The sequence below is a fragment of the Cetorhinus maximus genome, chromosome 4 (assembly GCF_964194155.1).
Source record: "Cetorhinus maximus chromosome 4, sCetMax3.hap1.1, whole genome shotgun sequence".
NCBI lineage: Eukaryota > Metazoa > Chordata > Chondrichthyes > Lamniformes > Cetorhinidae > Cetorhinus > Cetorhinus maximus.
Window position 1 is genome coordinate 61916455 of NC_135882.1, and position 27676 is coordinate 61944130.

The 27676-nt window shown below is 47.3% G+C and overlaps 1 protein-coding gene and 1 long non-coding RNA gene across 2 annotated transcripts in view; one reads left to right on the forward strand and one right to left on the reverse strand.

The window, feature by feature from the left end:
- The window catches only part of LOC144679637 (uncharacterized), a 66683-nt gene extending 53853 nt beyond the window's left edge, over nt 1-12830 (reverse strand). The window contains exon 1 of the mRNA XM_078540218.1: nt 12726-12830. Coding sequence (XP_078396344.1) covers nt 12726-12741 — 16 coding nt within the window. The 5' untranslated portion in view covers nt 12742-12830. The remainder of the gene's footprint in view (nt 1-12725) is intronic.
- LOC144679638 (uncharacterized) overlaps nt 7483-27676 on the forward strand; it is a 46147-nt gene continuing 25953 nt past the window's right edge. Inside the window, exon 1 of the long non-coding RNA XR_013576383.1 lies at nt 7483-7962. This is a non-coding gene — a long non-coding RNA (uncharacterized LOC144679638). The remainder of the gene's footprint in view (nt 7963-27676) is intronic.

The window sequence follows — 27676 nt, forward strand, 5'->3', positions numbered from 1 at the left end:
GGCACACCAAAATTGTGCAAGAACAAGCTCCTCGCTTTCTGAGTGTACATGGTCAGAGAGACTTGTTACGTGTTTAGTGACATCATTAATTGTGTTGCCAAGCCACTTCTGCCTAAGTGAGATTATGGTGTGAACTTGATTCAAATGGATACTGTTCAAGGTGCGGTCATCTATTGAAACAATGCAGCAGCATAAACAGATCAAATTGAAGAATGAAAGAAATTTGCACAGCTCAGACCAAGCGCAGCGTGGGGCATGGTGTAAATTAATAACCCTATTACCAAACTGTTCAATCTCATCTTGCATAAACACTCGCTCGATCGTGGGGCTGTGTCTCAATTTAGCATTATTGATACGTTTGGAAATGAAACTGGCACAACCTTGGGTTTAATATATGCTTGGAGAAATTCAAGATAGCTTACCTGTTCTTAATTTACCTGTAAGTTGAACTATGGTGTTGATATCCCGAATTTGGGTCTTTGTTATACCTCTGTCTCAGATTTACAAATAGTAATTTGGTAGTACAGAACTTGAGTATTGCTGAAAAAAGAGACATATCAAAGCTTTTCGTCTTTCACTCTTCAGGGCACTTTGAAAGAATATCAATCTAAAGGGAAACAGCAATTTATAGTATATGTGATGTGAGCACTCTCTTCACATACAATATAAATTGTTGTCTTCCCCATATATTGATATTCTTGTGAAGTGTCCTGAAGAGTGCAAGATGAAAAGCTTTGATATGTCTCTTTTTTCAGCAATGCTTAACTATTTTTGCCTACTTTGCATGCATCAGCCAATTCTGTGGGTGATGGAACCAAAGAAACCCACCAATGAAAGTGTTGAATTATTTTTGTAGGCCTCAGAAGAGCAGGTAGATCATGACCCCACACCACCACCCCCTGCCCCACCACCACCCCCTGCTCCACCACCACGTCACTCCTTACCTTGATGGCAGCCTTCCCAGCTCGACTTTGAGGCCTCAATGCTGTGATCTACATCAGGACCTTGTTGGTACCTCACAGCTCATCCAGCAGATTTAAATGAGGCTGGAGCCTCAAAATTGCAAGAGCCCTTTTACTGCCAGAATGTGTGACTAACCTGCACACCCCAAAACTACAAAAGTCAAAATAGAGTACTCATTAGAGAAGTCATGTCAGAGAGAGGAGTGTACTGAATAGGGTAAATCAAAGCTTTGTATTGGGACCACTGCTTTTTCTAATTCACATAAATGACCTGAACCCAGAAACTCAGTTTACAGATAGTACCAAACTAGGAGGGACAGCAGAATTAAAAGAAGCAGCTCACAAATTATGGAATGGGCTGGATAAGAGGTAAAACTTCCACCTTCGTTTCGGGCTGTTAGCCTAGAAAGGAAGGATCTTGAGGTGATTTTAGAGAGGTATATCTTGATCCCTATGGATATTGAAAATGTTAACCCCCAATATTACTTAAAGGTAAACTGTGGGAGTAGAACCAGGGAGTACAAATTCAAACTAGTGAAATATAAGTTTATAACTGGTAGGGAACTTCAATTCTGATTTTAATTGTTGAAGATTAAAAATAAGTAAATATATTTTTATCTTTTCCTTTCTGTCCCTTTTCATTCCATTTTTCTTTACTTCACATTCTGTACATGATTTGATATTGAAATAAAATTTAAACCATTATTTCCTGGTTTAGCCCCTGTGTCCCTCAGTAAAGATTCTTCAATCTGATTGGCCGGCGGCTCTCGAGTCCCAGCAGCGCCACAAACAGCAGTGGACAGGACTGGGACTGCAAGCGGCCCCCAGGGTCTAAGTCTCGGGAGTCCAGAACCAGGTTAAGTGATGAGATAGGGAGGTGAGGGGGGGATGGGCAGAGGGGGCTGGGGCTGGGGGTGTTGGCAGGGAGGCCAAGGAGAAAGGGGGCACCTGCAGGGGCCATATCTTTTGATGGAGGTGCCCCTCCCCTCAACACCCCCGAGGCTTGAGCAAGGTCACTTTTCAGGCTTCCCCCCTGCTCCTGAACACCTCCTGCCAGCCTGAAAATTGAGACTTAGCTGGAAACAGCCCTTAAGTGGTCATCAATTGGCCATTGGTGTGTGGGCCAGCCTGGGGTTCACCCATCCCACCATAAAATTGCGGAGAGATGGAGGTGGGTGAGAACCTAGTGGGAAGGCCATCTAATGAATTTTACAACCACCCCCCTCACCGACAAACACGCCAGCGGCGGAACATAAAATTCTGCCCATAAATTTAGTTACTTCTGGTCGCAAGCAACGTATTCAAAATATGAAGTTCTATTTTCTCTTTTTAAATACTGATGGACCTGCTGTATATTTCCAGCATTTTCTATTTTTGTCACAAATTGAACAGTACAGAATGTTGCAAACACGGTTCTGTTGAAAGAGTCTGCACCACAGACCGTCATTTGATTGTCTGGGCAATAATGAGGTTAATGAAAAGTTAAAGGGGTGTGTAGACAGTCCAGGAATGTGGGAGGGGCAAGTATGTGGGTGGCCATTAAGCATCCCTATCATAATTTTGTCAGTGGCTGCGCCCATGTCAGTATTCATCTCCTGGCACACATACTTCGCCCGAGTTGGCTACTGGTTACTTGATATTGTGGTTACTTCATATTCCCTGCTGGAATAAAAGTATGATGTTCTTTTTGACACTTTCTTTTTCAAGCACTTGTTTATTCCCACATCAAATATGGCTGAAGGCTAATGATTATTCCTTCTTGTTGTTTCAAGGGATCGAACTTGACTAAGGTTTAATTTTCATTACCCTTACCTGGCATTAACAACCTTAAAATGGGGTTGGTAGTCTTACTGCCCTGTTAGTAATGTTGATGTCACCAGCTAAATTTGGAAGGAGCCTACATAGGAAAATAGGAATAGGAATAGGAAAAAAAGACCAAGGCCCATTTAGTTTGCCTTCTCCCTTGTTGATAGTCGGATGATACAATGACAATGGAGTTCTTGATTAATTATGGAAATCAATATTTTTCAATTAGTCCATAAGAGACCCAGAAATGAGGCAAGGAAAACCCCAGTGATGATGAACTTTGGGAATCATAGGCGCAGGTTCACATTTAGCTCCCAAACATGCAACACCTACCAACACTCACTGCATTCTATGTCTCAAATTACCTGTACTGGATTGCAAAACTGTTTTCTGAAATGTATCTGATTTGCATTGTGTACTCCTGGCTTTCCAAAGCACCCACGCCTTTAAATATGGAAATCCGAATCTTACGATAGAACCCTGATTGCCATTTTAGGTTGGAACTGATTACAACTTGTGCCGTGTATACTCCGATCTGTTTCATAGGTGATGGGACTGAAGAGGTCAGCCAGAGGTAAGTGTTGAATTATTTTTGTGGGACTATCAGGAGTGGGAGCGTTCCATCCAGGGCTGGGAATTCCCGTGCCCGCAGCTGTCAGGTGTGTTCAGTGGCATGAGCGGACAGTATGGCACGATCAGTTTCATGATGGCGTGAAACCAGTTTGCGATCGTCCGCTCAGCCCGCAGATGGCAGGCCACGTTTCCCGCCATCGGATGTCAGGAACCTCATTGTAATACCTCTGCATATCATTATTCGGCCAGCCCACCGGAATCATCCCCCCACTGCTGGATCGTCCACCCACGTCAGTGGGAAAACAGGCCCATGTGTTTCACGAGTGCATATATAAGGCGTGCACTTGGCGGGCTGCACTTCACTCGGGACTTCAAGGTTTGTTTGCCTACCTTGCTTCAGTCAACACTCGCAGTCATCAGTGCCAGGCTTCGCAGACAGCACCACATCACTTTAGGGGAGCTCTCGGGTAGGTCTCTACCTACCAGATCAGCCATATGTGGGTGGCTTTTCAATGGCTGCAGGGAAAGATCTTGCTTGGGAAAGGAGGAGAAGTGACCTCAGGCTAGGGAAGAGGCTGCAGGACGAGAGCTGTACTGGGGAAGAAGGGTATCCCAGGGTGAGTGTGGGGGGCACATATTGATCTGTGCAAGTGGCCTCAAGAAGGTGAGAGCTGAGAGGGGCTTCCAGGGGAGATGAGGCCAGATGGACATGTGAGGGTGTGTGTGAGAATGAGGATGTCCCATGAGCTGGCAGTGAGTGAGATGCCAGTGACTGTGTGATGGGCATGTGAGCGTGTGAGTTTCGAGTGATGAGATGGTTACCATACCTTGGCTGCACGGATGAGATTATTCATCCTCCAACTGCATTGGACGGCCAACCTCTTCATGCAGCATTGGCACTGATCACCACTGCCATCGCCTATCAAGCCGGAGTGGTATTGTTGCTACCCCTCCTGCGGCTAGATCGGGGGTTGATGCCATCACAGCAGACCTCCGCGGTGTCCAAAAGGTGCTCCAGGCTGGAGTCTTCTTACCTTTCGGGACCATGGGAAAACTTTTCCCTGGATCGGGGGGGGTTGTGCGGGGCTGGGCAGGGGTGGGCGCGAACCCGATCGGGGCCGCGCTGCCATTTTATGTTGGCAGGCCAATTAAGGCCCGCCCAGCGTGACGCTCGCCCGGAAGTGCTGAGCGCTCCCTATGTGGGCGGGAGGGATTCCCTCAGTCGTTTCCTGCGCTCTTACACACGTGCATGCAAGAGCGCAGAAATCTCCCTGAGGCACCCTGTAAATTTAAATGAAGGAGAAAAAAAACTTTTAAAACATGGCCCCTCATGTGACAATGTCACGTGAACTGGGACATGTCAAAGAATAAAGTATAAATTTTTATTAGATTTTAAAACGCTTCATGAAACCTCATCCCGCCCGTGCATGAGGCTTCATGAAAAATGCGAAGGCCGCCTGGGCTCTTCGCCTGTCCGCCAACCTTAAGGTTGGACAGGCAGCTCGTTTAATTGAGTTAATTATGTTTTAAATGGCCTTAATAGGCCTTTGACAGTTCGGCGGGCGCGCAGACGACTTGGCTGCGTGCCCGCCAAACTGAAAATCTAAATGACGTGCGATGACGTCGGGACGTCCGCCTGACGTCACCTCTCATCATTTTGCGCGTCGGCGAGTGGGGCCCACCACCGCTCGCCGACCAGAGAATTCAGCCTAATGTCTTTTTTGGCTGCAGTCCTGGGCTGGAAGCACTGAACCCGGCTTACTTTAAATGTAGTGCCTGACGTGATAAAGCGGTGAGGTGATGGCGTGGCAGGCAAATCAGCGCTCGCCCGCCATCGAAACAGCGTGTTTCCCAGGAATGCATAATTAATGTGTTGGGCTTGGACGATATAACGTGAAAAGCCACCATTGCAGCCAGCGGGTAAAGCACCAATTTTTCCGCCTGCCACCACACTTAGTGCAAATCTGGGATGATTCCACCCCAGGGGAAGAATAAGTGCAGGAGCGGGTGTGTACAGGCGCGCCTCCGATCGGTGCCCCCAATCGGGGGGTGCGCCGCCATTTTACGTGGGTGAGCCAATTAAGACCTGCCCAGCGTGACGTCCGCCAGGAAGTGCTATGCGCTCCCTGTGCGGGCGGCAGGTGGATTCCCTTAGCTAGGAGTGCGCTTTTTCGTGCATGCGTGCGAAAGAGCACTCTCATCTCCCTGAGGCTAAGTGCTGCCTCAGGGAGATCGGTGCCAAATTCAAAAATGGTCAATGCAAAAAAATAAAATTTCCCTGACATGTCCCGTCATGTGACACTGTCACATGAGTTGGGACATGTCCATCACTTTTATTCAAACATTTATTAAATTTTTAAAAACCTACATGAAACCTCATCCTGCCCGTGGATGAGGTTTCATGCTTTTTCTGAAGCCCGCCAGGTCTCCCAGCCTGCCCGCCAACATTAAGGTTGGACGGGCAGGTCCATCACCTAGTTGGATTAGTTTTTAAATGGTCTCAATTGGCCGTTGACAGGTCGGCGGGCGTACGTCTGATTCGGCTGTGCCCCTGCTGACCTGAAAATTGAAATGACGCGGATGACGTCGGGATATCCACCTGACATCATCCCGCGTCATTTTACGCGTCGGTGAGCGGGTCCCACCCCCCACTCGCCGACCTCAATATCCTGGCCCAGGTTTACCAGACTAATGCCTGGAATGGCAGGTTGTCTTATGAGAAAAGGTTGGACAGGCTAGGCTTGTATCCGCTGGAGTTTTGAAGAGTAAGGGGAGACCTGATTGAAACATCTAAGATCCTGAGGGGTCTTGACAGGGTGGATGTGGAGAGGATGTTTCCTCTTGTGGGAGAATCTAGAACTAAGGATCACTGTTTAAAAATAAGAGGTTGCCCATTTAAGACAGAGATGAGGAGGATTTTTTTTCTCAGAGGGCCATGAGTCTTTGGAACTCTCTTTCTCAAATGGCAGTGGAAGCAGAATCTTTCAATATTTTTAAGGCAGTGGTAGATAGATTCTTTATAAGCAAGGGGGTGTAAGGTTATTGGGGGAGTAGGCGGGAATGTGGACATGAGGTTAAAATCAGATCAGCCATGATCTTATTGAATGGGGGAACAGGCTTGAGGGGCTGAGCGACCTACTCCTGCTCCTAACTCATATGTTCGTATGGTCATAATACAGGTCACTGCTGCCCAGAATCATTACACCCCACGATTGTGACTCCCTCCCTGCAGCGCACCTTGTGGGCGGCTTAAGCTAACAAGTTTTACTAGGATGCCTGAAGCTCACCTGCCAAATTTAAAATAAGTTGAGGCCTCAAAATTACAAGGGCCGCTTTGCTGGTGGAGCAGGAGGCTGACCGCCGCAATCTGATTTTCACTTGCTGAAAAGTCAAATCCGCCCCAGTAATGTTCCATCTCATTAAAAGGATCGCTAAGCTTGCACAACCCACTTCCGCTACTCGCTCCTCTCGGGCACTGTTTGTCCTTCTTACATTTGTAGGCGTGCTTTTAAGGGTCAATTTTATGAATTTTCACCCCCCAGCATGAAACTAGATGTGCTGGGAGCATACAACAGAAATGGTGGCAGGGAAGACAGTGCTCAGATCTTGTATTGTCCACCCATCTACTGCATACCTGAGTATTCACCAACCAGCACATGAAACTGTGCACAGGAGCTTGACATTTATCTTTTCCTATTACTTCTTTGAGTCAAGTTTTTTTATGTGCTATGAACATCAAGCTACTTTTTCCATAATTTCTTATTCTTATTTTGACATCTCTCTCTCCAGCTTTACAAATGAAGTGATGAAGGTGAAGGACGAACGCTCATATTCAGGACATAGCCAAGGCTTAAATAAATAAAAAGAGATGAAGTAAATCAGGAACTAGTGATGCTTAATTTAAGTTTTTTAGCAGGAAGATAAGACTGAGGGTAAGGTTTGCAGCCCTGGAAAAATGTGTTATGTTCAGAGCCAGTGCTTTAAGTTTGAATTTCAAAGCAGTGGGTGGGGGTTTGGGAAGGATGTCAGGAGCAGGAAAAGGGTTGGGCATTAAACAGTAAAAAAAGTTCAGAGGAGGATGTAGTCATATTTATAAATAAGGAACAACAATAAAAGGAGTTGCAATGCAGAGAGAGAGGTTGGATTCTCTCAGGGACAAAGAAGGATTGCCCATAGGCTGAACAACCTTTCTCTTGTATCATTCTTCAGGATTATGAGAGGGGTCAGAAGAACCCCCCAAACATTGGAGCACTATTCAAATCTCATTCAAGCTCGGGATTTAAATGACATTAAGAGTTTATGAGGAGGAAAAGTACAAAAGTGAAAATCAAGTTTCTTGCAGCAACTTTGGTAATGGAGGGGATTTGTGTGCTGGTTTGTGTTCTGAATCGATAAAGATGCCAAGGATGTTAAATGAAGGAGGAAGAGTGGAGTCATCAGGTGGTAAATGTTGAATCCCATGGGTTCCGAATAAACCTGTTCTTCTGAGCAGACAAGAGGATCACCTGCCAGAAAACTGTCAAGCTTCTTTAAATATGCAAATTGGACTTCAATTATATCACCAATATTCGACTGAAGTTTTAACAAGAGGCCTGCATGGTGTCAGAAGAGGCCGACAAAGGTAAGTCATTTTATGTCTGAATTTTACCCTTGGTGGGCGTGCGCGATCGGCGGGCCCGAGAGCGGCCAGGGAATGGACCCCCGACTGCGATCAGCCCCCACTGCGATTTCACACTGGCTGGCCAATTAACAGCCAGCGTGAAACATGCACTGAAAAGCTCAGCGCTGCCGGGGTGGGATGGGAAGAGGGCTGGCGATGACATCACCACAGGCGCGGGTGAGCGCTGCGAGAGAGCTCCCTGAAGGCAGATAGCTGCCTCAGGGAGCTGCAGACCTTCAAATGATTAAATAAAGGTTTAAAAATCTGTAAAAAAATGTCCATGCATCACAATCAAGCACTTGAAAATATACCTCATAAAAATGCTGTCTGCATGTATTTATTATTTTATTTCATGACGGAGATTTCATCCCGCGCTTGGAAGAGGTTTGATGAAAAATGTAAAGGCTGCCTGGCTGATTTGCCCATCTGCCAACTGTAAGGTTGGACAGACCATGAAAAATCGGAGTCAAGTGCGCTGTTAATGGGCTTAATTACCCTCTTAATTGTCGGCGGGCGAGCTCCTGACTTCTGCACGCGCCCACTGAATGAAATATCGCTCGGGTGCGTGATGACATCGGGACACACACCCGACGTCAACTCGCACAATTTTATGCCTGATTGGGTCGGGTGCATGCCTGCCCATGCGATGTAAAATTCTGCCCTTAGTTTCTTTCTCTTTGTGGGATGAGGAGGAACAGGAGTGCTCCCTTGGGCTCCACAAGGAATGTTTCGGCTTCCCCTGCACCATTACCCCTCCATGCCCAACCTTTAATCGTGATGCCACTTTGAAGCCCTTTCTCAAAACAACGTGCCAAGAACTCTACCCTGCTGCTTCACTTATGTGTTCCCATCTGCTGATTAGCTGCTTCTCCCCATTGACAGGCAAGGCCATGAAGATGATGCCCACAAGTTAAAATGCCCAGGAGTTAAATTTCTCTGCACTTCATACTGCTGAGATAATTTCCTGCCTGGCTTGACTCCTGTCCTGAGTTGAAATTGTGATTAAGGAAACCAAGAGAACCCACAGGGCTGCTCATTAGGTGTAAATGCCATGGAGCTCAGATCATTGGCCTTCCTGACCCTGCTGAAGTATTTGAGGGTAGGGGAAGAGTGCCTAATTTAAATGCCATTGGCAACCTGGGCAACCATATATTGGGTTCATCTGTAAGTTCAGGTCAGAGAAGCCAAAGTCAAGAAACTTTTAGGTGTGGAAAGTCTTTCCTCTCAGTTCCACTCTCCGCTTGGGCATTCCTTGGGACATGTTTGAAGCACTCAGAGTTATTGCTTGCTCCAGGCCTCATTGGCTAATAGCTCATGGCAGAGAGCTGTTAGCAGATCCTGCCAGAAGTTCAGCCTCAATCAAACTTACTGAGCCCAATTTCCGACAGGGCTCCACGATTGAACCCAGAATATTTTACCTTTTGAAATACTGGCCAGAGTCTTCGGGTCAGCGTGCGTACGCTCGCCGATGCGTAAAATGACGGGTGGTGACGTTGGGCGTGCGTCCCGGCGTCACTGCGCATCATTCAGGTCTTCAGTTCAGTGGGCGCGCACCGGAGTCGGCTGTGCGCCTGCTGAACTGTCAAAGGCCTATTAAGGCCATTTAAATATCAATTAAAATAATTAACAGAACTGCTCATCCAACTTTAAGGTCGGCGGGCAGGCGAAGAGCCCAGGCGGCCTAAGCACTTACCATGAAACCTCATTCATGGGCAGGATGAGGTTTCTTGAAAATTTTTAAGCTTTAATGAAAAATTTTAGTAAAATTCATAGACATGTTCCAGCTCATGTGACACTGTCACATGAGGGAACAGGTCTTAAATTTCTTTTTTTCTTAAAATTTTTAAAAATCAAACTAATCTCCCTGAGGCAGCTCTGAGCCTCAGGGAGATTTCTGCGCTCTTTCGCAGATGGAGGAAATTGGCCCGTCCAGTAAAATGGCGCAGCCAATTGTGGGCGGCGATCGGCTGATTGCCCCCCCCCCCCACCCGTGCGCCCATTCCCGCCCAGCCCCCCCTGACGGGTAGAAAATTCTCCCTACATGTTGTTCATGTATAGTCACAGCCTTCTCTCCAATTCATAGCTCATACTCTATGGCCAGAAATTTCCCCCCGTCGGGGGATTATTCGGGGGTTGGCGCGAATCCGATCGGCACCCCCGATCGGGGATGTGCCGCCATTTTACCTTAATTGGTCCGCCCAATGTGACGCTCACCTGGAAGTGCTAAGCATTCCCTGTGCAGGCGGTGGTGGGGGGGGGAAATTCGCTGAGAGGTTCCCTGTGCTCTTTCGTGCATGCACGCGAAAGTGCGCAGAGATCTCCCCAAGGCACAGAGGTGCCTCTGGGAGATTTGTTTCAGTGCTAAATTTTTAAATAAAGGCTTTTAATTCTTTTAAAACATGTCCCCTCATGTGACACTATCACATGAGCTGGGACATGTCAAAGAATAAAAGTATAAATTTTAATTAGATTTTAAAACACTTCATGAAACCTCATCCCACCTTTGTGACCGCCTGGGCTCTTTGCCTTAATGTTGGATGGGCAGCTCATCGAATTGAATTAATTAGGTTTTAAATGGCTTTAATAGGCATTTGACAGTTTGGCTACCCGCCTGCCAAACTGAAAACCTAAACGATGCATGGTGACATCGAGACGCACACCCGACGTCACCACGCTTCATTTTACGTGTCGGCGAGCGGGCCCCACCCCCGCTCACCAACAGGAAAATTCTTCCCTATGGAGCATGATTCAGATGTAGGTAGATTTCTTCCACATTTTCAGTTTAAATGTTCTGGAGTTTTATTTTAAAAGGTGAGTGCATATATATATCAACTTAGCACATTGTCCAAATGAATTACTCTGAAATGCTGACTATTACTGTCAGCAAATGCAGCAGCCATGTTGTACAAATGGAAGATTCCACAACAGTGATGAGATGAACAGCCCTTTAATCTTTTGTGGTGATCACGGTTAAGGGAGGAATGTATGACCCTGGGGGGAATGCCCTGCTTTTCTTCATTTAAATCCATGGGATCCGCAACATCCAGAGATGGGGTCTTGTTTAATATTTCATCCAAACAATGATGCATCTAACAATATGGCACTCCCTGGACTTAAATATCAGCTTCCGTTCATGGGGATGTCCAAATGTGAAACTTAAACAAACAGCCTTCTGACTCTCAGCCAAATATGCGCACAACTAATGAAGCAAATAGTTCTTTTGCATTGGTATGAATTTTCTCTGTGCTTTGGGATGTTTTCTACATTAAAGGCTTATGTAAATGCAAGTTGTTGTTGTTATGTTTACCTTTCCTATCACAATGCACCTTAAATCTGTGACACCCATAGGCCTGCTCCTCTATACAGATCAGCATGCTCAAAATTTATTTTTATCCTTCAGTGCAGTAATTACTTGAACACAGAACTTGCCTTTATTCCGAAAAGGACAGGTTGCCAGTCAAGCTTTTACTTTTTAGGGCTACATACATAGGAGATAAGGGCCTGGAATCTCCTTAAGCATGTCACAGAGTTTCCACCACACTTCTGATATAGTTACAACGGTGGTGTGGCTGCAGCTCCAAGCAAACTCCCACCCACAGTTACAACTGTCAACAACCTGATTTGAGTGTTAGGTTGTGGGAACTCAGGTTGTGAGATGGCAATACTGTTTGAAGAACTGCAGCAGTAAATTCACCATAATATGTTCTTTATCTATGTTTCTTATTTTTTTGTTTTTGCCTATGTCCTTCTTATCCCTTCCCCTTATCCTTTCTATCCTAGTTTGTAACAAGAGCAGGATCAGCCAGCCAGCTGGCTTCTTCAGTGCTGCTGCTGTCATGTTGGCTGACCAGCCAACTCTTGCTTGATCGGAATGGGAAATGGGCAGGTGGTTTTCATTTTTTGTTTGAAATGACAGGTATCAGATAACTTAAAAGGAATTGGAAATCTGGACATATGTATAATGCGCAACTGATCCAATCCAACATAGATTGTTTTATATTATTACCATAAATTAAAATGACCCCCTTTTCATCCCTCAATATGTCTGGCAAAACTTTGTGGGGGGACGTTATGATAAATATCAATCAAGCTTAAGATTCAAACTTATATTGCCGAGCATTGTAATGTTATGTTAATCAGATGACAACATTCTATTCATCTTATGTATAAATTATGGTCTACCTGAAACAATGGCAAAATAAATACCTAAGAATTTTCCATTTAATCTTCACAATCGGATTGACCATTTGGGCACAGAACATTTGCGAGTTTGGCATAGATTTAACTGCTTGTATAAAACAAACATGTAACCACATTAGACACCTACAACATTGCTGCAAAACCGTTCAGCCAGTGCTCCTCTGTACACTTGTGTACAATTCTATAGGCCTAGATTGTTTTAATTGATACTTTCTGCATAATTAGCTTTAACTTTGCCTTTACATGAATGAACTTCAAGTACTAATCTTGAAACTTCTAAGCAACATGGTAATCTATCTCACTTTTATGTACTCTTAGCAAAAATAACAAAAAAACAATCTATTTTGATCCAGTGTTACATTGTGGATTGCGTCTCGTAGCCTTGACAAACACACATATACTGCATTATTGCTGCAAAAGATGTAACAATAGGCTTTGAACAGCTGATTGAACATTTGAACATTTCCTTATTTTCAATGTCTGTTAATCACTGTAGAGAAGGGAAATGTAAATCATCGTTTTACCTGAGAAGGAATTCATGTTGTTGTTATCACAAATCCTGAATCACTGATCTCTTGTTCTGTGATACCGAGCTCCCAGTTCTATGTACCTAGTATATTCAACATTTTATAGAGCAATGCTTCTTATACCACAGGTCTTGGGTGGAGTTAAGCTAATTTTCATTTAGCAGGAGAAGCATATAATAAACAATCTACCAGGAAGTATTAGAGAAGACTGTCAGCAGAATCGTTTTGAGTAAATAATGCTTTTGAATCATTTGTGTTACACCAAAAAAGCTACTATGAATATGATGGAAAGTAATTACCAATAAAAATGAAATAGGGAAAGTAAAAAAATAGCAACAAATAAATCTATCAATGATATTTTTGAGTGCGGATTCTAAAAGGCTGTTGAGATTACCAAGGAAATTAACTACTCCATTAACTGGTAATTGAAATCCAGTCTATGCACAAAACTCTTTAAACAATATTGTTTGGTTAGTGAATAAGCTGAATGGGTTTCTTTTGAGTTAGAAAATATAAGAAACAAGATAGTATATGAAGGTATGATTGATTAATTTCTATCAGAAAGCTAAGCCAATGATTTACAACTGATAATATTTTATTTACCTCACCACTCTGAAACAGTGGACCTTTGTGACAAAAGCAAAATACTGCGGATGCTGGAAATCTAGAAAAAAAACAAAAATACTTGGAAAAACTCAGCAGGTCTGACAGCATCTGCGGAGAGGGATACAGTTGACGTTTCGAGTCCGTATGACTCTTCATCAGGTGCTGTCAGACCTGCTGAGTTTTTCCAGGTATTTTTGTTTTTGTTGTGACCTTTGTGACACGTTAGCTAATGCATGTGTGTGTGCCCTCATGAACATTAGCACAAATCACATTCTCCTGAATCTTATTCCTTTTCTATCATTCAAATCTTCCCGCTGTTGCTACACTAACACCTACAAGCAGCATCAACAATATGGTCAATATCACCATCTCACATGCAGCAGTATTGGCACTGTGCCTTCAGCTATCTAGAACCCATGTTCTGGAATTCCCTCCCTAAACTCCTCAGCTGTCTGCTCCTCCCTGTTGCCCTTTAAGATCTTCCTAAAAACCCATGACTTTGATAAAGTGTTGGTCACCCTTCCTAGCCTGTGTTTCTTTCACTTGGCTTTCCTCGATGAAGTGCTATATAAATGTAAGTTGTTGCAATGCCTTTGCTGTTACGGCTATGAGGCTTGGCAGGACACCAGTGTTCACTTCTAATGTCTTGTGCGACACTTTTAAATGAATTTCAAATACATTCATGTATGTCAAAAGATAAAAACATACAGAATTTATTCAAGCAAATAATAAACTAATAACTCCTGGACCTTTTTTCATCCAAAGAGGATGGGGAAAATGTCTTCAATGAATGTCAGTAATGGTTATTAATTTATCCAACAATGCTATTACTACGAAAATAGCATTATTGGTTTTGCTTGTGTGTCTAAAAACTATTCATAATGAGATCAGGAACTATATTCATCAATTTGCAATACTGTAAGATGCTTCTTTTGGCTAACGTTATTATTGGTTATAAATATATAATAGGCACTCATAAATCCAACTGGGAATTCAGAAGAAACTTTGTTACCCAGAGAATGGTTAGAATGAGGAACCCGCTACCACAAGGAGGGGGTAAGGCATATAGATATTTAAGGGGAAACTATAAAAATGAAAAGGAGAAAGGAATGGAAGGGGTTTTTTTATTTGTTCATGAGATGTGGGTATCACTGGCTAGGCCAGCATTTATTGCCCATCCCTAATTGCCCTTGAGAAGGTGGCGGTGAGCTGCCTTCTTGAATCGCTGTAATCCATGCCTTGTAGGAATGTTGTAATATGTTGATGGGGTTAGATGAAGGAGGGTGGTAGGAGGCTCTTTGGCAGGATGAACATCAGCATGGAGCTCTTGGGCTGAATGGTCTGTTTCTATGCTGTAAATGCTATGTAATTATAAAATGGGCAAAAGTAATGCAACTTCTGGCACAGGGATATCCCCTGTAAAGTAAATACAGGATCATACAGGCAGTGATCTGGAACCAGTGGGGAGAAACTTTGTTCTTGTTCAGCTGTAATAGTCTTCCGTGACATAAATTTGGACAGAATGACGTTGGTACTCAAACAAGTCATGATTAATTAATCGCTGCACTAACCAAGAGAGGCTAAAACTAGCTGCCGCTGCCAAAATTGAGAGAGCTGTCTCACAGTCTAGTCAAGCAGAAACCTGACATAGTCATACTCACTGGATCATATGTTAGATTCAGGAGAGAGTGGCTCTGGGAGTCGCCAACATTTGGTAGAAGATTCCCAGCCCCTATGAGATTGAGCTGGGAGCAAAATTTGAAAGTTTGGTGTCAGTTTGGCTCTTGACACTTTCCCGCCTCTGTGCACTTCTGCTCTAAACGGCAGTGTTTTTTTTTATTCATTCATGGGATGTGGGCTTCGCTGGCTGGGCCAGCATTTATTGCCCATCCCTTGTTGCCCTTGAGAAGGTGGTGGTGAGCTGCCTTCATGAACTGCTGCAGTCCATGTTGTGTAGGTATACCCACAGTGCTGTTAGGAAGGGAGTTCCAGGATTTTGACCCAGCGAAGGAACAGCGATATATTTCCAAGTCAGGATGGTGAGCGACTTGGATCGGAACTTCCAGGTGGTTGTGTTCCCATCTCTCTGCTGCCCTTATCCTTCAAGATGGTAGTGGTCATGGGTTTGGAAGGTGCTGTCGAAGGAGCCTTGGTAAATTCCTGCAATGCATCTTGTAGATGGTACACACTGTTGCTACTGTGCATCGGTAGTGAAGGGAGTGAATGTTTGTGGATATGGTGCCAATCAAGTGGGCTGCTCTGTCCTGGACAGTGGCAAGTTTCTTGAGTGTTGTGGGAGCTGCACTCATCCAGGCAAGTGGGGAGTATTCCATCACACTCCTGACACGTGCCTTGTATATGGTGGACAGGCTTTGGGGAGTCAGGAGATGGGTTACATGTCACATGATTCCGAGCCTCTGACCTACCCTTGTAGCCACAGTATTTATATGGCTAGCCCAGTTCAGTTTCTGGTCAATGGTAACCCCCAGGATGTTGATAGTGGGGGATTCAATGATGGTAATGCCATTGAACATCAAGGGGCAATGGTTGGATTCTCTCTAAGCGTCTAAGCGGCAGGCTCAATTAAGTACCCACTTAAGGCCACTGTGCAGATGCTGCCAGGACTTTCCCTTCATCAGACAGCACCACCCCCCCCACCACTCCCCTGAGTCAAGAGATCGTCAGCAACTGGGGAGTGACTTTCTGGTAGCAGGCCAGTGGGACAACTGTACCTCATCTCACTGACTCCATTATTGAGCTGCATTAATAAAAGACCTGCAGCCTGGGCCATGACTATTCCTGCGGAGTGGTTTCTGCTCAACATCAATGGCCCTAAAAGCTGTGGGCCTTCCTTGTTTTAAATCTTCATCAAGTTTCCAAAAGTGTCTCCATCTTGTGGTACCCTCACACACCCCTACTGATGCAGCAGTGCCCACCTCTCTTGGTGATCTCTTTGGAGATCAATCATCTCAGCCACACAACATCACTGCTGGAGTTCCTCAGGGTAGTGTCCTATAGGCCCAACCGTCTTCAGCTGCTTCATCAATGACCTTCCTGCCATCATAAGGTCAGAGGTGGAGATATTTGCTCATGGCTGCATGGCATTCAGTACTGTTTACAACTCCTCAGATATTCAAGTAGCCGTGCCTGCAAGCAGGAAGACCTGGACAGCATTCAGGCCTGGGCTGATAAGTGGCAAGTAACATTGGTGCCACACTAGTTCCGGGTAATGCCATCATCAACAAGAGAGAATCCAAGAATCCAACCTATCCTTGACGTTCAATGGTATTACCATTGCTGAGTAGCAACCCCCCCACCCCCCCCACCCCCCACCCCCCACCACCACCCCCAACCCACTAAACATCCTGGGAATTACCATTTACCAGAAACCTTACTGGACTAACTATATAAATACTGTGACAACAAGAGGAGTCAGAGGCTGGGAATTCTGTGCTGAGTGACTCACCTCCTGACTCTCCAAATTTTGTCTAGCATCTACAAAGCTCAAGTCAGGAGTGTGGTGAGATACTCTCAACTAGCTTGGATGATTGCAGCTGCAACAACACTCAAGAAACTTGACAATATCCAGGCCAAAGTAGCCCCATCGACCACCTAAAACATTCACTCCCTCCACCACCGGGGCACAGTGGCAGCAGGATGTACAACCTACAAGATGCACTTCAGCAATTCAGCCTCCTTCGACAACATTTTCCAAACCAGCCACCTCTAGAGAGGGAGAAACTTAAAATAATCACCATCACCAGTGGAAAGGTGCTGGGAAAACCATTAGACATAAAGTCTGACAAGTCATCAGCACAGATGGCCTGCAGCCTAGGTTCTTGAAAGAAGTGGCCACAGAGATAGTAGATACATTGGTTATAATCTTCCAAAATTCCTTAGATTCTAGAAGGGTCCCCACAGATTAGAAAATAGAAAATGTAACACTTTTATTCAAGAAAGGAGGAAGAAAGAAGAAAACTACAGGCTAGTTAGCCTAATAGCTGTCTTAGGGAAATTGGTGAATCCATTATTAAGAAGGTCATAGCGGGATACTTAGAAAATCAAAATAAAATCAGGCAGAATCAGCATGTTTTTTGTGGAAAGGAAATCATGTTTATTTAATTTATTAGAGTTTTTTGAGGAAGTAACAAACAAGGTGGATAAAGGGGAACCTATAGCAGTGCTGTACTTGGATTTTCAAAAGGCATTTGATATGGTGCCACATCGAAGGTACACAAGGTATTAGCACATGGGGCAGAATTTTCTGGCTGACGTGCGGGTGGCGGAGCCCGCACGTCAGCGCTTAAAATGTCGCGCGAGCGTCCCGACGTCAGCATGTGGCATCGTGATATTTTGGTCAGCGGGCGCAGACAGCTATTAATTAAAGGCCTCATTAAGGCCCTTAACTTGCCAATTGTCGAGGATTTTAAGGGGCCCGTGCGAACTTCGGGTCGGCGCATGGGCCCAACGGGCAGGTGGGTAGGAGATATTTTAATAAAAACTCATGCACTGGCGGGATATGTGGACTCAGAGGGGTTGTTCATGTTTTCCATGAAGTTTTAATTGCAGAAAGTGTTTTAAAGTTGCCTGTGTGATTGTTAGCAGTTCACATCGATTTCCAAGAGCTTTTTGTATATTTTGAAACCAGTCTGCAGACAGTAATCTCTCTCGGGCCTGCAGCTTTCCGGAGGCCTCCATTTAGCCTGGGGATATGGGTTCTGACATCTCCACTGGAGGCAGCTCCTCTGAGGAGGAAGGGAGGGATAGAATAAGGAGAAGGCCGGGAGTGGACAATCAGCCTCCAGGGGAGCCCCCTTTGGGAGGCCAGGCACAGGCACAAGGGGCGCAGGGCCAAGAGGTTGTCCAAGCTGCAAGGGGCCGCAGAAGATGCCACTATCCTGCTGCCAGGGTATACAAGCGGCAAAGCAACTACCTCAATATGACAGGTGCAGTGCCGAAGGAGGCTCCGACTCTCAAGGGAGACAGTCAACTATATCTGTCAGATGATTGGCCCTGAGATCTCTCCTAACTGTGTGGGTGGACACTCCATGCCAGTGGCTCTGAAGCTCACAGTTGCCCTTAACTTCTATGCCTCTGGTTCCTTCCAGGGCTCGGTGGGTGATCTTTGCGGTGTCTCCCAATCAGCTGTCCACATTTGTGTCAAGCAGGTTACAGGCGCTCTGTTCAGGCATGTATTGACCTTCATCCACTTCCACTGCGACCAGGCAAGTCAGGCACAGCGAGCCAGAGGCTTCGTGGCTATTGCTGGCTTCCCCCATGTTCAGGGTGCAATAGACTGCACACATGTGGCCATCAAGGCGCTAGCAGGTGAGCCTGGTGCCTTTGTCAACAGGAAGGGCTTCCACTCCATGAACGTGCAGATAGTGTGTGATCACAGGATGCTGATTCTACAAGTCTGTGCAAGGTACCCAGGCAGCTCCCACGACGCCTACATCCTCAGACACTCCCAGGTGCCGGGGCTCTTCAGTGCTCCAGCCCGGCTGGATGGTTGGCTGCTGGGTGACAAGGGCTACCCCTGTGAAGGTGGCTCATGACTCCTCTCCGCCATCCAAGAACAGAAGCTGAGCAGCGATACAATATGAGCCACACCTCCACAAGGGCTGTGGTGGAGAGAGCCATCAGTCTTCTCAAGATGCACTCTGCTGTCCTGTTGGCATCGATGACCTTGGCGGGCGTCCTCTGGCCTGTGGGGCCTGTGATGGCCCCGCCTGGGAGGGAGTGGCCACTTCCAGAACTGGCACCTCCCCAGTTGTCGCAGCCTCAACGGAAGCAACGTTGACTAGCAGAGGGGCGGAGGAGCTGCTGCCCTCATTTGGAGCACCCTGACAGGAGCTCGCAGCGACGACAGGCAGCTGCTGCGCCAACATGAGGTCCCATTGGACCTCCCTGCTTACTGCAGATGCATGGGCACCGAGCGCCGACGCTTGGTGCCCACAACATCTCCCACATTGGGAATGACCACCCGTGGCCAGTCCCGCTGTGAGGGCTTGCAGGTCAGAGTGTAACCCAATCAGAAGATTCTCCATCCGATCGAACCCCCTCTCCATGAAAGTCGCCAATCTCTCAGTGGAGGAAGCCTGAAGCTCTGCCCTGAGGTTCATGCCTTCACATGCACTCTGCCTGGACTCCTCCATCACAGAGACCAATTGAAGCATACCCTTATGCAACCATGCCAGATGCAAACACGATTCCTGCTGCTTGTCCTGCAGCTGCTGCATTGGTGACAACTCCAGAGGCACGTCATCACTGCCGGGCTCAACATGTGCCTTGTCCCCTGCAGCCCTCCGGCTGCTGGTGCCATCGGCACTCTCTGTCCCTACCATCTCTTACAGCAATTGTGAAGTGCCTTCTCCACTGTGACCCGGGACACTAGCCGACGGTAAATACCCCACCGAAGTGTTTGTGTCTGCGCTGGTGCCTGGCTGGCTGAAATGATGTGCTGCAAGTTGCACGTCTTGAACCTCAGGTGTGGAGGGGGGGCCGTGGAGCACAGGAGATTGACAGGTCACATTATTGACCTTCATACCGTTAGGAGGGGCATAGACTGGGTGGGCAGAAGGCAACATTTCCCCTTGGCGCAGGGATGACTAACGTGTTGGCATTTATTTAAGTTGAGTGCCATGAGGTTCACAGCTGAGGTGCTGAGGACCTTTTGGACAGAGTAATGTGGGGCGCACTGGCTGAAAGGGTGGTGGCGGTTTCAACGCCCCCTAAGATGCAATAAGTCTTTGGCTGTGCAGCAGCGATGCCATGGCATGTTAGGCCATGGGGATAGTGGTCACAAATGGGACAAGGTGACTTTGGAAGGTGGTGGAGACCCGATTCCTCAAGGGGACGAGTAACCTTTGTGTATGACCCACACGTCAGAGTGTCTCAGTCTGTGAATGAGCAGTGTTGTAGCATTAACGATTGCAGCAACCATCAGTGGTTTGGATGGTGGGCAGACAGAGTGGATGGAACTGTGGACCTCAAATACCTGGCTGCCTTCACCTGCCGCCCTGGCTGCCTGCCTCCTCCCCAGCTCCATGGCCTGCTCCTCGAATGGGGTGAAGCGCTGGAGCAGGATGTGCCCACTTCCAGCCCCCTGGCACTCCTGCTGATTGTGTTCAGTTTTTGCCTGCAGAACATAGAAGAGGGTTTATTGGGGGTGGTCGCTCATGTACTCTGCATGCGCACGCCGCATCCCAACCACAGTGGCCCATCTGAGGCCTCCAGCAGCTCCTGTCCACACTACTGGTGATCAGTCCCCAGAAGATAGTACGGCTGCTCCCAACCCCCTCCCCCAACGGCCACCTTGGACACATTCAGCGTCCATCACTTTGAATAACACACGGGTCTTAGCGCACATGGCAAGGAGGCGCAACTAGGTGCGGCGCCGAGACCAGCAGATAGCTCTTGGCCACGACACCTGAGGTTCCCCTTCCACCATCTCATCACCATTAATAAGACATGAATTGGAGTTCTGAGTATGTGTCTAGCTGCCTCCCCTGCAGGTTGCCCCCAGACTACTCAAATGCGACAAACATCAACATAGGCTGCGGGGAGGACCCACCTTCTCCTCAACCACTAAGGCTGATGTAAGCATGGTCACTATCTGTTTGCCCACCCAGCGTGCGCCAAATGCCCAATGCAGTAACGACAGCAAGACGTTGGGGGGGGTTGGTCAAAGGCTAAGGCTACCTTCTGGGTCAAATGGCCAAGGCCGACATGGTACTCACCCTACTCACCCCCGCTGGCCTCTCCTACAGCCTGCCCCCCTCCTCCTGCTCATGCTCCTGTCCTGTGACAGCTGCCTCTCTCTCTCCCTGAGTGGCCATGGTGCACTGCCTCAAGCAGGCTGCCTGGTCACACTTTATACAGACTGCTGGTTCCCCATTGCAACTGGCGGTCTGAGCACGCCCGCCTCCGCAACTATGTTCCTGTTCTCCACGGGAGTCGCTAACCCGCTGGGCGTGCCTTAATTGACCCGCCCGTGGAAAATAGCGGCGCGGCCCATTTCGGTGGTGGCAATCGGCTGCCCGCCCGCCGCCGAGTCGGTGGGGCCCACCCGCCCGTCAAGGGCAAAATTCTGCCCATGGTGTGGGGGATAACATGTGAGCATGGATAAAGTTAGCTAACAGGAAGCAGAAAGTAGGACTAAGCAAGTCTTTTTTGGGTTGGCAAGCTATAACTACTGAAGTGCAACAGGGATCAGTACTGGGGCTGCAAACGCTCACAATTCACATCAGTGACGTGATGAGTGTTTTGCTAACTAAATTTGCTGATGACACCAAGATAGGTAGGAAAGTAAGTTGTCAAGAGGAGATAGGGAGTCTGCAAAGGAGTATAGACAGGTTAAGTGAGTGGACAAAAAATTGGCAGATGGAGTATAATGTGGGAAATTAGGAACTTGTCCATTTTGGCAGGAAGAATAGAAAAACAGGATATTATTTAAATGGAGAGAGACAGCAGAACTCGGAGGTACAGAGGGACTTAGGTGTCCTTGTACATGAATCACAAAAAGTTTGTATGCAGGTACAGCAAGTGATTAGGAAGGCAAATAGAATGTTCGTGTTTATTGCAGAGGGAATGGAATATAAAAGTAGGCATGTTTTACTACAGCTGTACAGGGCATAATGAGGCCACACCTGGAATACTGTGTACAGTTTTGGTCTCCTTATTTGAAAAAGGATATAATTGCATTAGAAGCAGTTCAGAGAACATTCAATCAACTCATTCCTGGGATGAAGGACTTCTCTTAAGAAGAAAGGTTGAGCAGGTTGGGCCTATACTGATTGGACTTTAGAAGAATAGAGATGATGTTATTGAAAAAAATAAGACCTGAGGGGACTTGATAGGGTGGATACTGGACGGATGTTTCCTCTTGTGGGTGAGACTAAAATTAGGGGACACGGGGCAGAATCATCCCAGATTTGCACTAAGTGTGGTAGTAGGCAGGAAAAATGACATTTTACCCGCCGGCCGCAATGGAGACTTCTGACGTCGTATCATCCCAAACCCGCCTCATTAATTATGCATTCCCGGGAAACACCATTTCGATGGTGGGCGCACTCTCATTTGCCCGTTACGCCATCAGCTCGCCGCTTCATCACACCGGTACCACATTTAATGTGCAGCCGCATGCACAGCTGTCAGTGCTTCCAGCCCAGGACTGCGGCACAGAAGGCAGGATGGCATATGAACATACAAAGAAGGAGCAGTAGTAGGCCATTCAGCCCCTTGTGCCTGCTCTGCCATTCAATAAGATCATGACTGATCTGATAGTAACCTGAAATTTGCATCCCGCCTACCTCTGAAAACCTATCACTTCCTTGCTTACCAAGAATCTATCCACCTCTGCCTTAAAAATATTCAAAGACTCTGCTTCCACCACCTTTTCAGGAAGAAAGTTCCAAAGACCCACGACCCTCTGAGAGAAAAAAAATTGCCTCATCTCCATTTTAAATGGGCAATCCTTTATTTTTAAATAGTAACCCATAGTTCTAGATCATCCCACAAGAGGAAACATCCTCTCCACATCCACCCTGTCAAGACCCCTCAGGATCTTATATGTTTCAATCAGATCACCTCTGACTCTTCCAAACTCCAGCGGATACAAGCCTAACCTGTCCAACCTTTCCTCATAAGACAACCCACCCATTCCAGGGTTTAGTCTGGTAAACCCTTTCTGAATTGTTTCCAATGCACTTACATCCTTCCTTAAGTAAGGTGACCAATACTGTCACAGCACTCCTGATGTGGTCTCACTAGTGCCCTCTACAACTGAAGCATAACCTCCCTACTTTTGTATTTAATTCCTCTCGCAATAAATGATAATATCCTATTAGCTTTCCTTATTACTTGCTGTTCCTTAGCCTTTTGCGATTCATGCACTAAGACACCCAGATCCCTCTGCGTCTCAAAGTTCTGCAATCTCTCACCATTTAGATAATATGCTTCTCTTTTATTCTTCCTGCCTTTGCCCTGAAAGGCAAAAAGACTGCAGCCCCCCGGTTTAGTGACACGTCCCTCGAGCACCTTTTGGATGCAGTGGAGGCTCACCGTGATGTCCTCTACCCCCGCTCTGGCTGCAGGATGGGCAGCAGCATCACCAATCCAGCATGGGAGGAGGTGGCAGTGGTGGTCAGCACCAACTCCCTGCAAAAGAGGAGCCACTGAGTGTTACAACAGGATGAATGGTCTCATCCGTTCTGCCAGGGTAAGTCACTCTTCTCATCACTCTCAACTCACACACTCACAAACCCATCACATATCCACAAGGATCTCACTCCTCAAGGGACAACGCCACTAATTCTCACACACACCCTCGCATCTCCATCAGGCTCATATCCTCTGGAGTTCACATCCTCATCCCGTCCATGACTCCGCTCACCACACAAACATTCCATGCAGTGCCATGTGTCCTGCTCACACACTCTCCACCTGTTTTCATGCAGGGGAAGCCTGCTCAGATCAGCAGAGGTCCCAGACCCGGGGGGGTGGAGTGGCCCACAAAAGGCCCCTCATTCACTCTGAGGAGTGTGCCTTCACACTGACTGGTGAGGACACGGACCATGTCTGCGGTAATGGTGAAGTTGGCGATGGACACCCAAGTAAGGGTCCTGCACCACATCATCTCCCTCTCAACGCACATGTGAGTGCTCTCTCTCCTGCTTTCGACTCTGCTGCCATGCATTAATTATCTCTATCTTGGTTCACAGGGATCTCCGCTAGGTGATCGATGCCCTCAGCCAGCCATCAGCTCCATCCCATGTCCTCACCTTCAGCCAAGAGGACACCACCTCCATTGAAGAACTGGAAATAAGCAGCCTGGAAAACCCGTCACAGCGCTTACTCACAGCCACCACCGGTGCAGAGACACATGATTTGGTGGGACCTAGACCTAGAGCAGACCCAGGTTCACAATCTGGTGGTCACTGCATGGAAATGATTCCGTAGCACGAGGAGGCAGGTTTGGCCGAGCTCTCCGGCACTTAGAGGGCTGCTGGAGAAGAGGCATCTGTGAGGTCCGTGTCAGATGATAAGCCTCTGGATTTGGCCTTCCAACTCATCGTGGAGAGTCAGCAGAAGGCGGGGGAACACCACGCAGAGCTGTTGGAAGCCCTCAACAGAGTGGCACACGAGTTGGAGGAGTGTGTCCACCTGCTCTCTGATGAAGTGGGCAAATGGAGATCTCCATGGGAAGGATGGCTGATGCTATGGAGATCCTGGTCCAGCAGGATGTGGAGATGTGTGCAGACCTGCACACCATTGTGGTAGCCATGAGTGAGTTCCTGCAGTGACAACGCAAGAGGGAAACAGGGCACCTCGACATCCCTCCAGGTGCTCCTTTCCCTCAAGGATTCAGGCCGGGGCTCCTGGGAAAATGAAGGGAGGAGAAGCAGCAGCTGGACATCCCAGGTCATCCAATCAGGAATCTCAGATGCTGTCCTCTCCCTCCAAGTCCCTATTGCCTGTGAGCCCCTCAACCTCATCCTCTGTCACCGCAGGGGGAGCAGCCAGCCTATGAGTGATTCTGGAGGGAGAAGCGTGTATGTGGCAGGGCCTTTCAGAGCCTCGTGCAAGCACTCTCCCACGCACACGGATCCTCCCCATAACTCACCTCAATGTCTGAGCGTTTTCAATGCTGCCTGCTGGGGCTCGCTTTCAGTTGTCCATCTGAACTGATCTGCATCTCCGCCCACTCACTGATCACACTCCCACTCAGCACCTGATCTCGCTCACCATGACTGTTGGTTCACTTTCAATTTAGACAGCATGGTCTTGATTTGGTTTATCATGCGCTCCCCCATCTTTTCCCCTCCCCCAGTCACCTATTTCCTTTCCCCCATCACTGTTGACCCACCTGGCATCACCTTCCACCTCCCCTCCATGACCCACCAGATACAGTCCTTTTTCGGGGATGTCCAGGTGCACATTCCCTTCCTTCCCAAAAATCCCCTGCCTCCCTTGGAACCCCTCCCCACCCCCGACTTCACCCCTCAGTCCTTTCCCCTCACCCCAGACTTCCCCTCCCCGCCACTTAGTCTTTATCTACTCCCGGCTCCTTCCTCCAGACTTCCTTCAGCCTTACTTCTTCCTTCAACCTTACTTTTTCCTCCACCCTTACTCCCTCTCCTGTCCGCACTCTTTCCTTCCCCCAGAATCCTTCCTCTCCTCACACTCCTTCCTTCCCTCGGACTCCCTCACCTCTCCACACTCCTTCCTCTCCCTGGACTCCCTCCACTCCCCGCACTCCTGTCTCCCCCTGGACTCCCTCCGCTCTCCGCACTCCTGTCTCCCCCTGGGCTTCCTCCACTCCCCGCACTCCTGTCTCCCCCTGGACTCCCTCCGCTCTCTGCTCTCCTGTCTCCCCCTGGGCTTCCTCTCCTCTCTGCACTCCTGTCTCCCCCTGGGCTTCCTCCCCTCTCTGAACTCCTTCCCTTACACCTTCCACCCCCTTACACTTAACTCCCCAGTTGCCGTCTTCTCCCCCCGATACCCCCTGGTCCCCCATACTCCTCCCCCCCAACCTGCCCCTGACACCTTCAATCCCACCTCAACTTCATTCCCCCGACACCTTCTTCACCCCCTCCCAACCTCACCCGCCCCCTGCCCCCTGGACACCTCTTCCTCTCCCAGTCGAACCTAGACCTTCCGTTCCCACCCCCCCCGGTACATCCTCCTCTCCCAAACACAGCTGGACCTTCCTCTCCACCCCCTTGACCATCATCCATTGTGAGCAGACCCTCAACGATGACTTTCCAACTTCTGTGAGCTGCTTCGGAGTGGAGCCATGTCCATAAGAATCCATCCAGCATGTCATGGACGTTCCTCCAGTATGCCATTGCTGTCAGGCTCCGGCATCTTCTGTTCCTCAGATGTCCACGATGTGAGCAAGGCTCTGGCGGTAAGTCCTGACTTCTGCACGTTCCACTTGTCAAGACTTGCACGTGTGTTTTCCCGTCAATGTGGGAGGATGATCCAATGTGGCGGGAAGATGATTCCGGCAGGCTGGCCTTATAATGACATGCAGATGTATTATAATGAAATTCCATCGACGGGCTGAGTGGACGATCACAAACTGATTTCACGACGTTGTGAAACCAATTTCTGGCCTTCTCGACATATTGTCCGCTCACACCACCAAACACACACAGAAAATTCCACCCACAGTTTAAGACTACCACGCCTTCCTTTTAAGATGGAAATGAGAAAAAAAACAATTCCCTCAGAGGGCCGTTAGTTTGTGGAATCTCTTCCTCAGAAAACAGCTGAGACGAGGTCTTTGAATTTATTCAAGGTGGAGTTAGATAGATCAGGGAGTCAAGGATTATAGGGGGCAGACAGGAAAGTTGCCTTGAGACCAAAGCCAGGTCAGCCATGATCTTATTGAATGGAAGGCTCAAGGGGCCGAATGGCCCCATCATGCTCCTAAGTCCTATGTTCCTATTTTCCTTCCACCTAGATAGATGAAGGCCAGGCACATGAAAACACCATCACCTGCAAGTTCCCCTCCAAGTCACTCACCATCCTGACTTGGAAATATATCACTGTTCCTTCACTGCCGCTGGGTCAGTTAGGGAGGGAACTCCCTCCCTAACAGCACTGTGGGTTTACCTACAGTACATAGACTGCAGGGGTTCAATAAGGCACCTCACCCCCACCTTCTCAAGGGCAATTTGCAATAAATACCAGCTTTGCACGTGACGCTCACAATCCATGAACGGTTACATATAAAAAATGTTGAAGATCAGTATATGCTATTCTCATGGTATAATTCTTTGTTTCAGTTTATTTTTGTAAACATCTGTGAAAGCTATCACCCAGTTTATGATTAGATGTGTCATGATTCAGCTCTATTCTAATTGTATACTTGATGAACTTGTAAATGTAGTCACATAAATTCCAGTCAGTCTCCATGGGATCTGGGTAGAGTAAAAATATATTTTCAAACTGTCATTTTTTATGTTGCATTATCTTAATTTTAAAAATTACAGCTCAGTTCGTAAGACTATTTTGGACAGTTTAAATGTTAATGTGTGTTTTGCTGTTGTTAACATGCATTTTGCAGTGTAGGGAATCCAGAAAAAGAGGGCATAATCTCAAAATTAGAGTTTGACCATTTAGGAGTGAAATCAAAAAGTATTTTTTCATGCAAAGTGTAGTGGAAATCTAGAACCCTTTCACTTAAAAGGCGGTGGATGCTGGGTCAATTGAAATTTTCAAGGCTGACAGTTTTTGTTGGGTAAGATTACCAAGGAATGTAGAACAAGGCAGGTAAATGGATTTGACGTATAGCTCAGCCGTGATCTAATTGGTAGAATAGCCTCAAGGAGCTG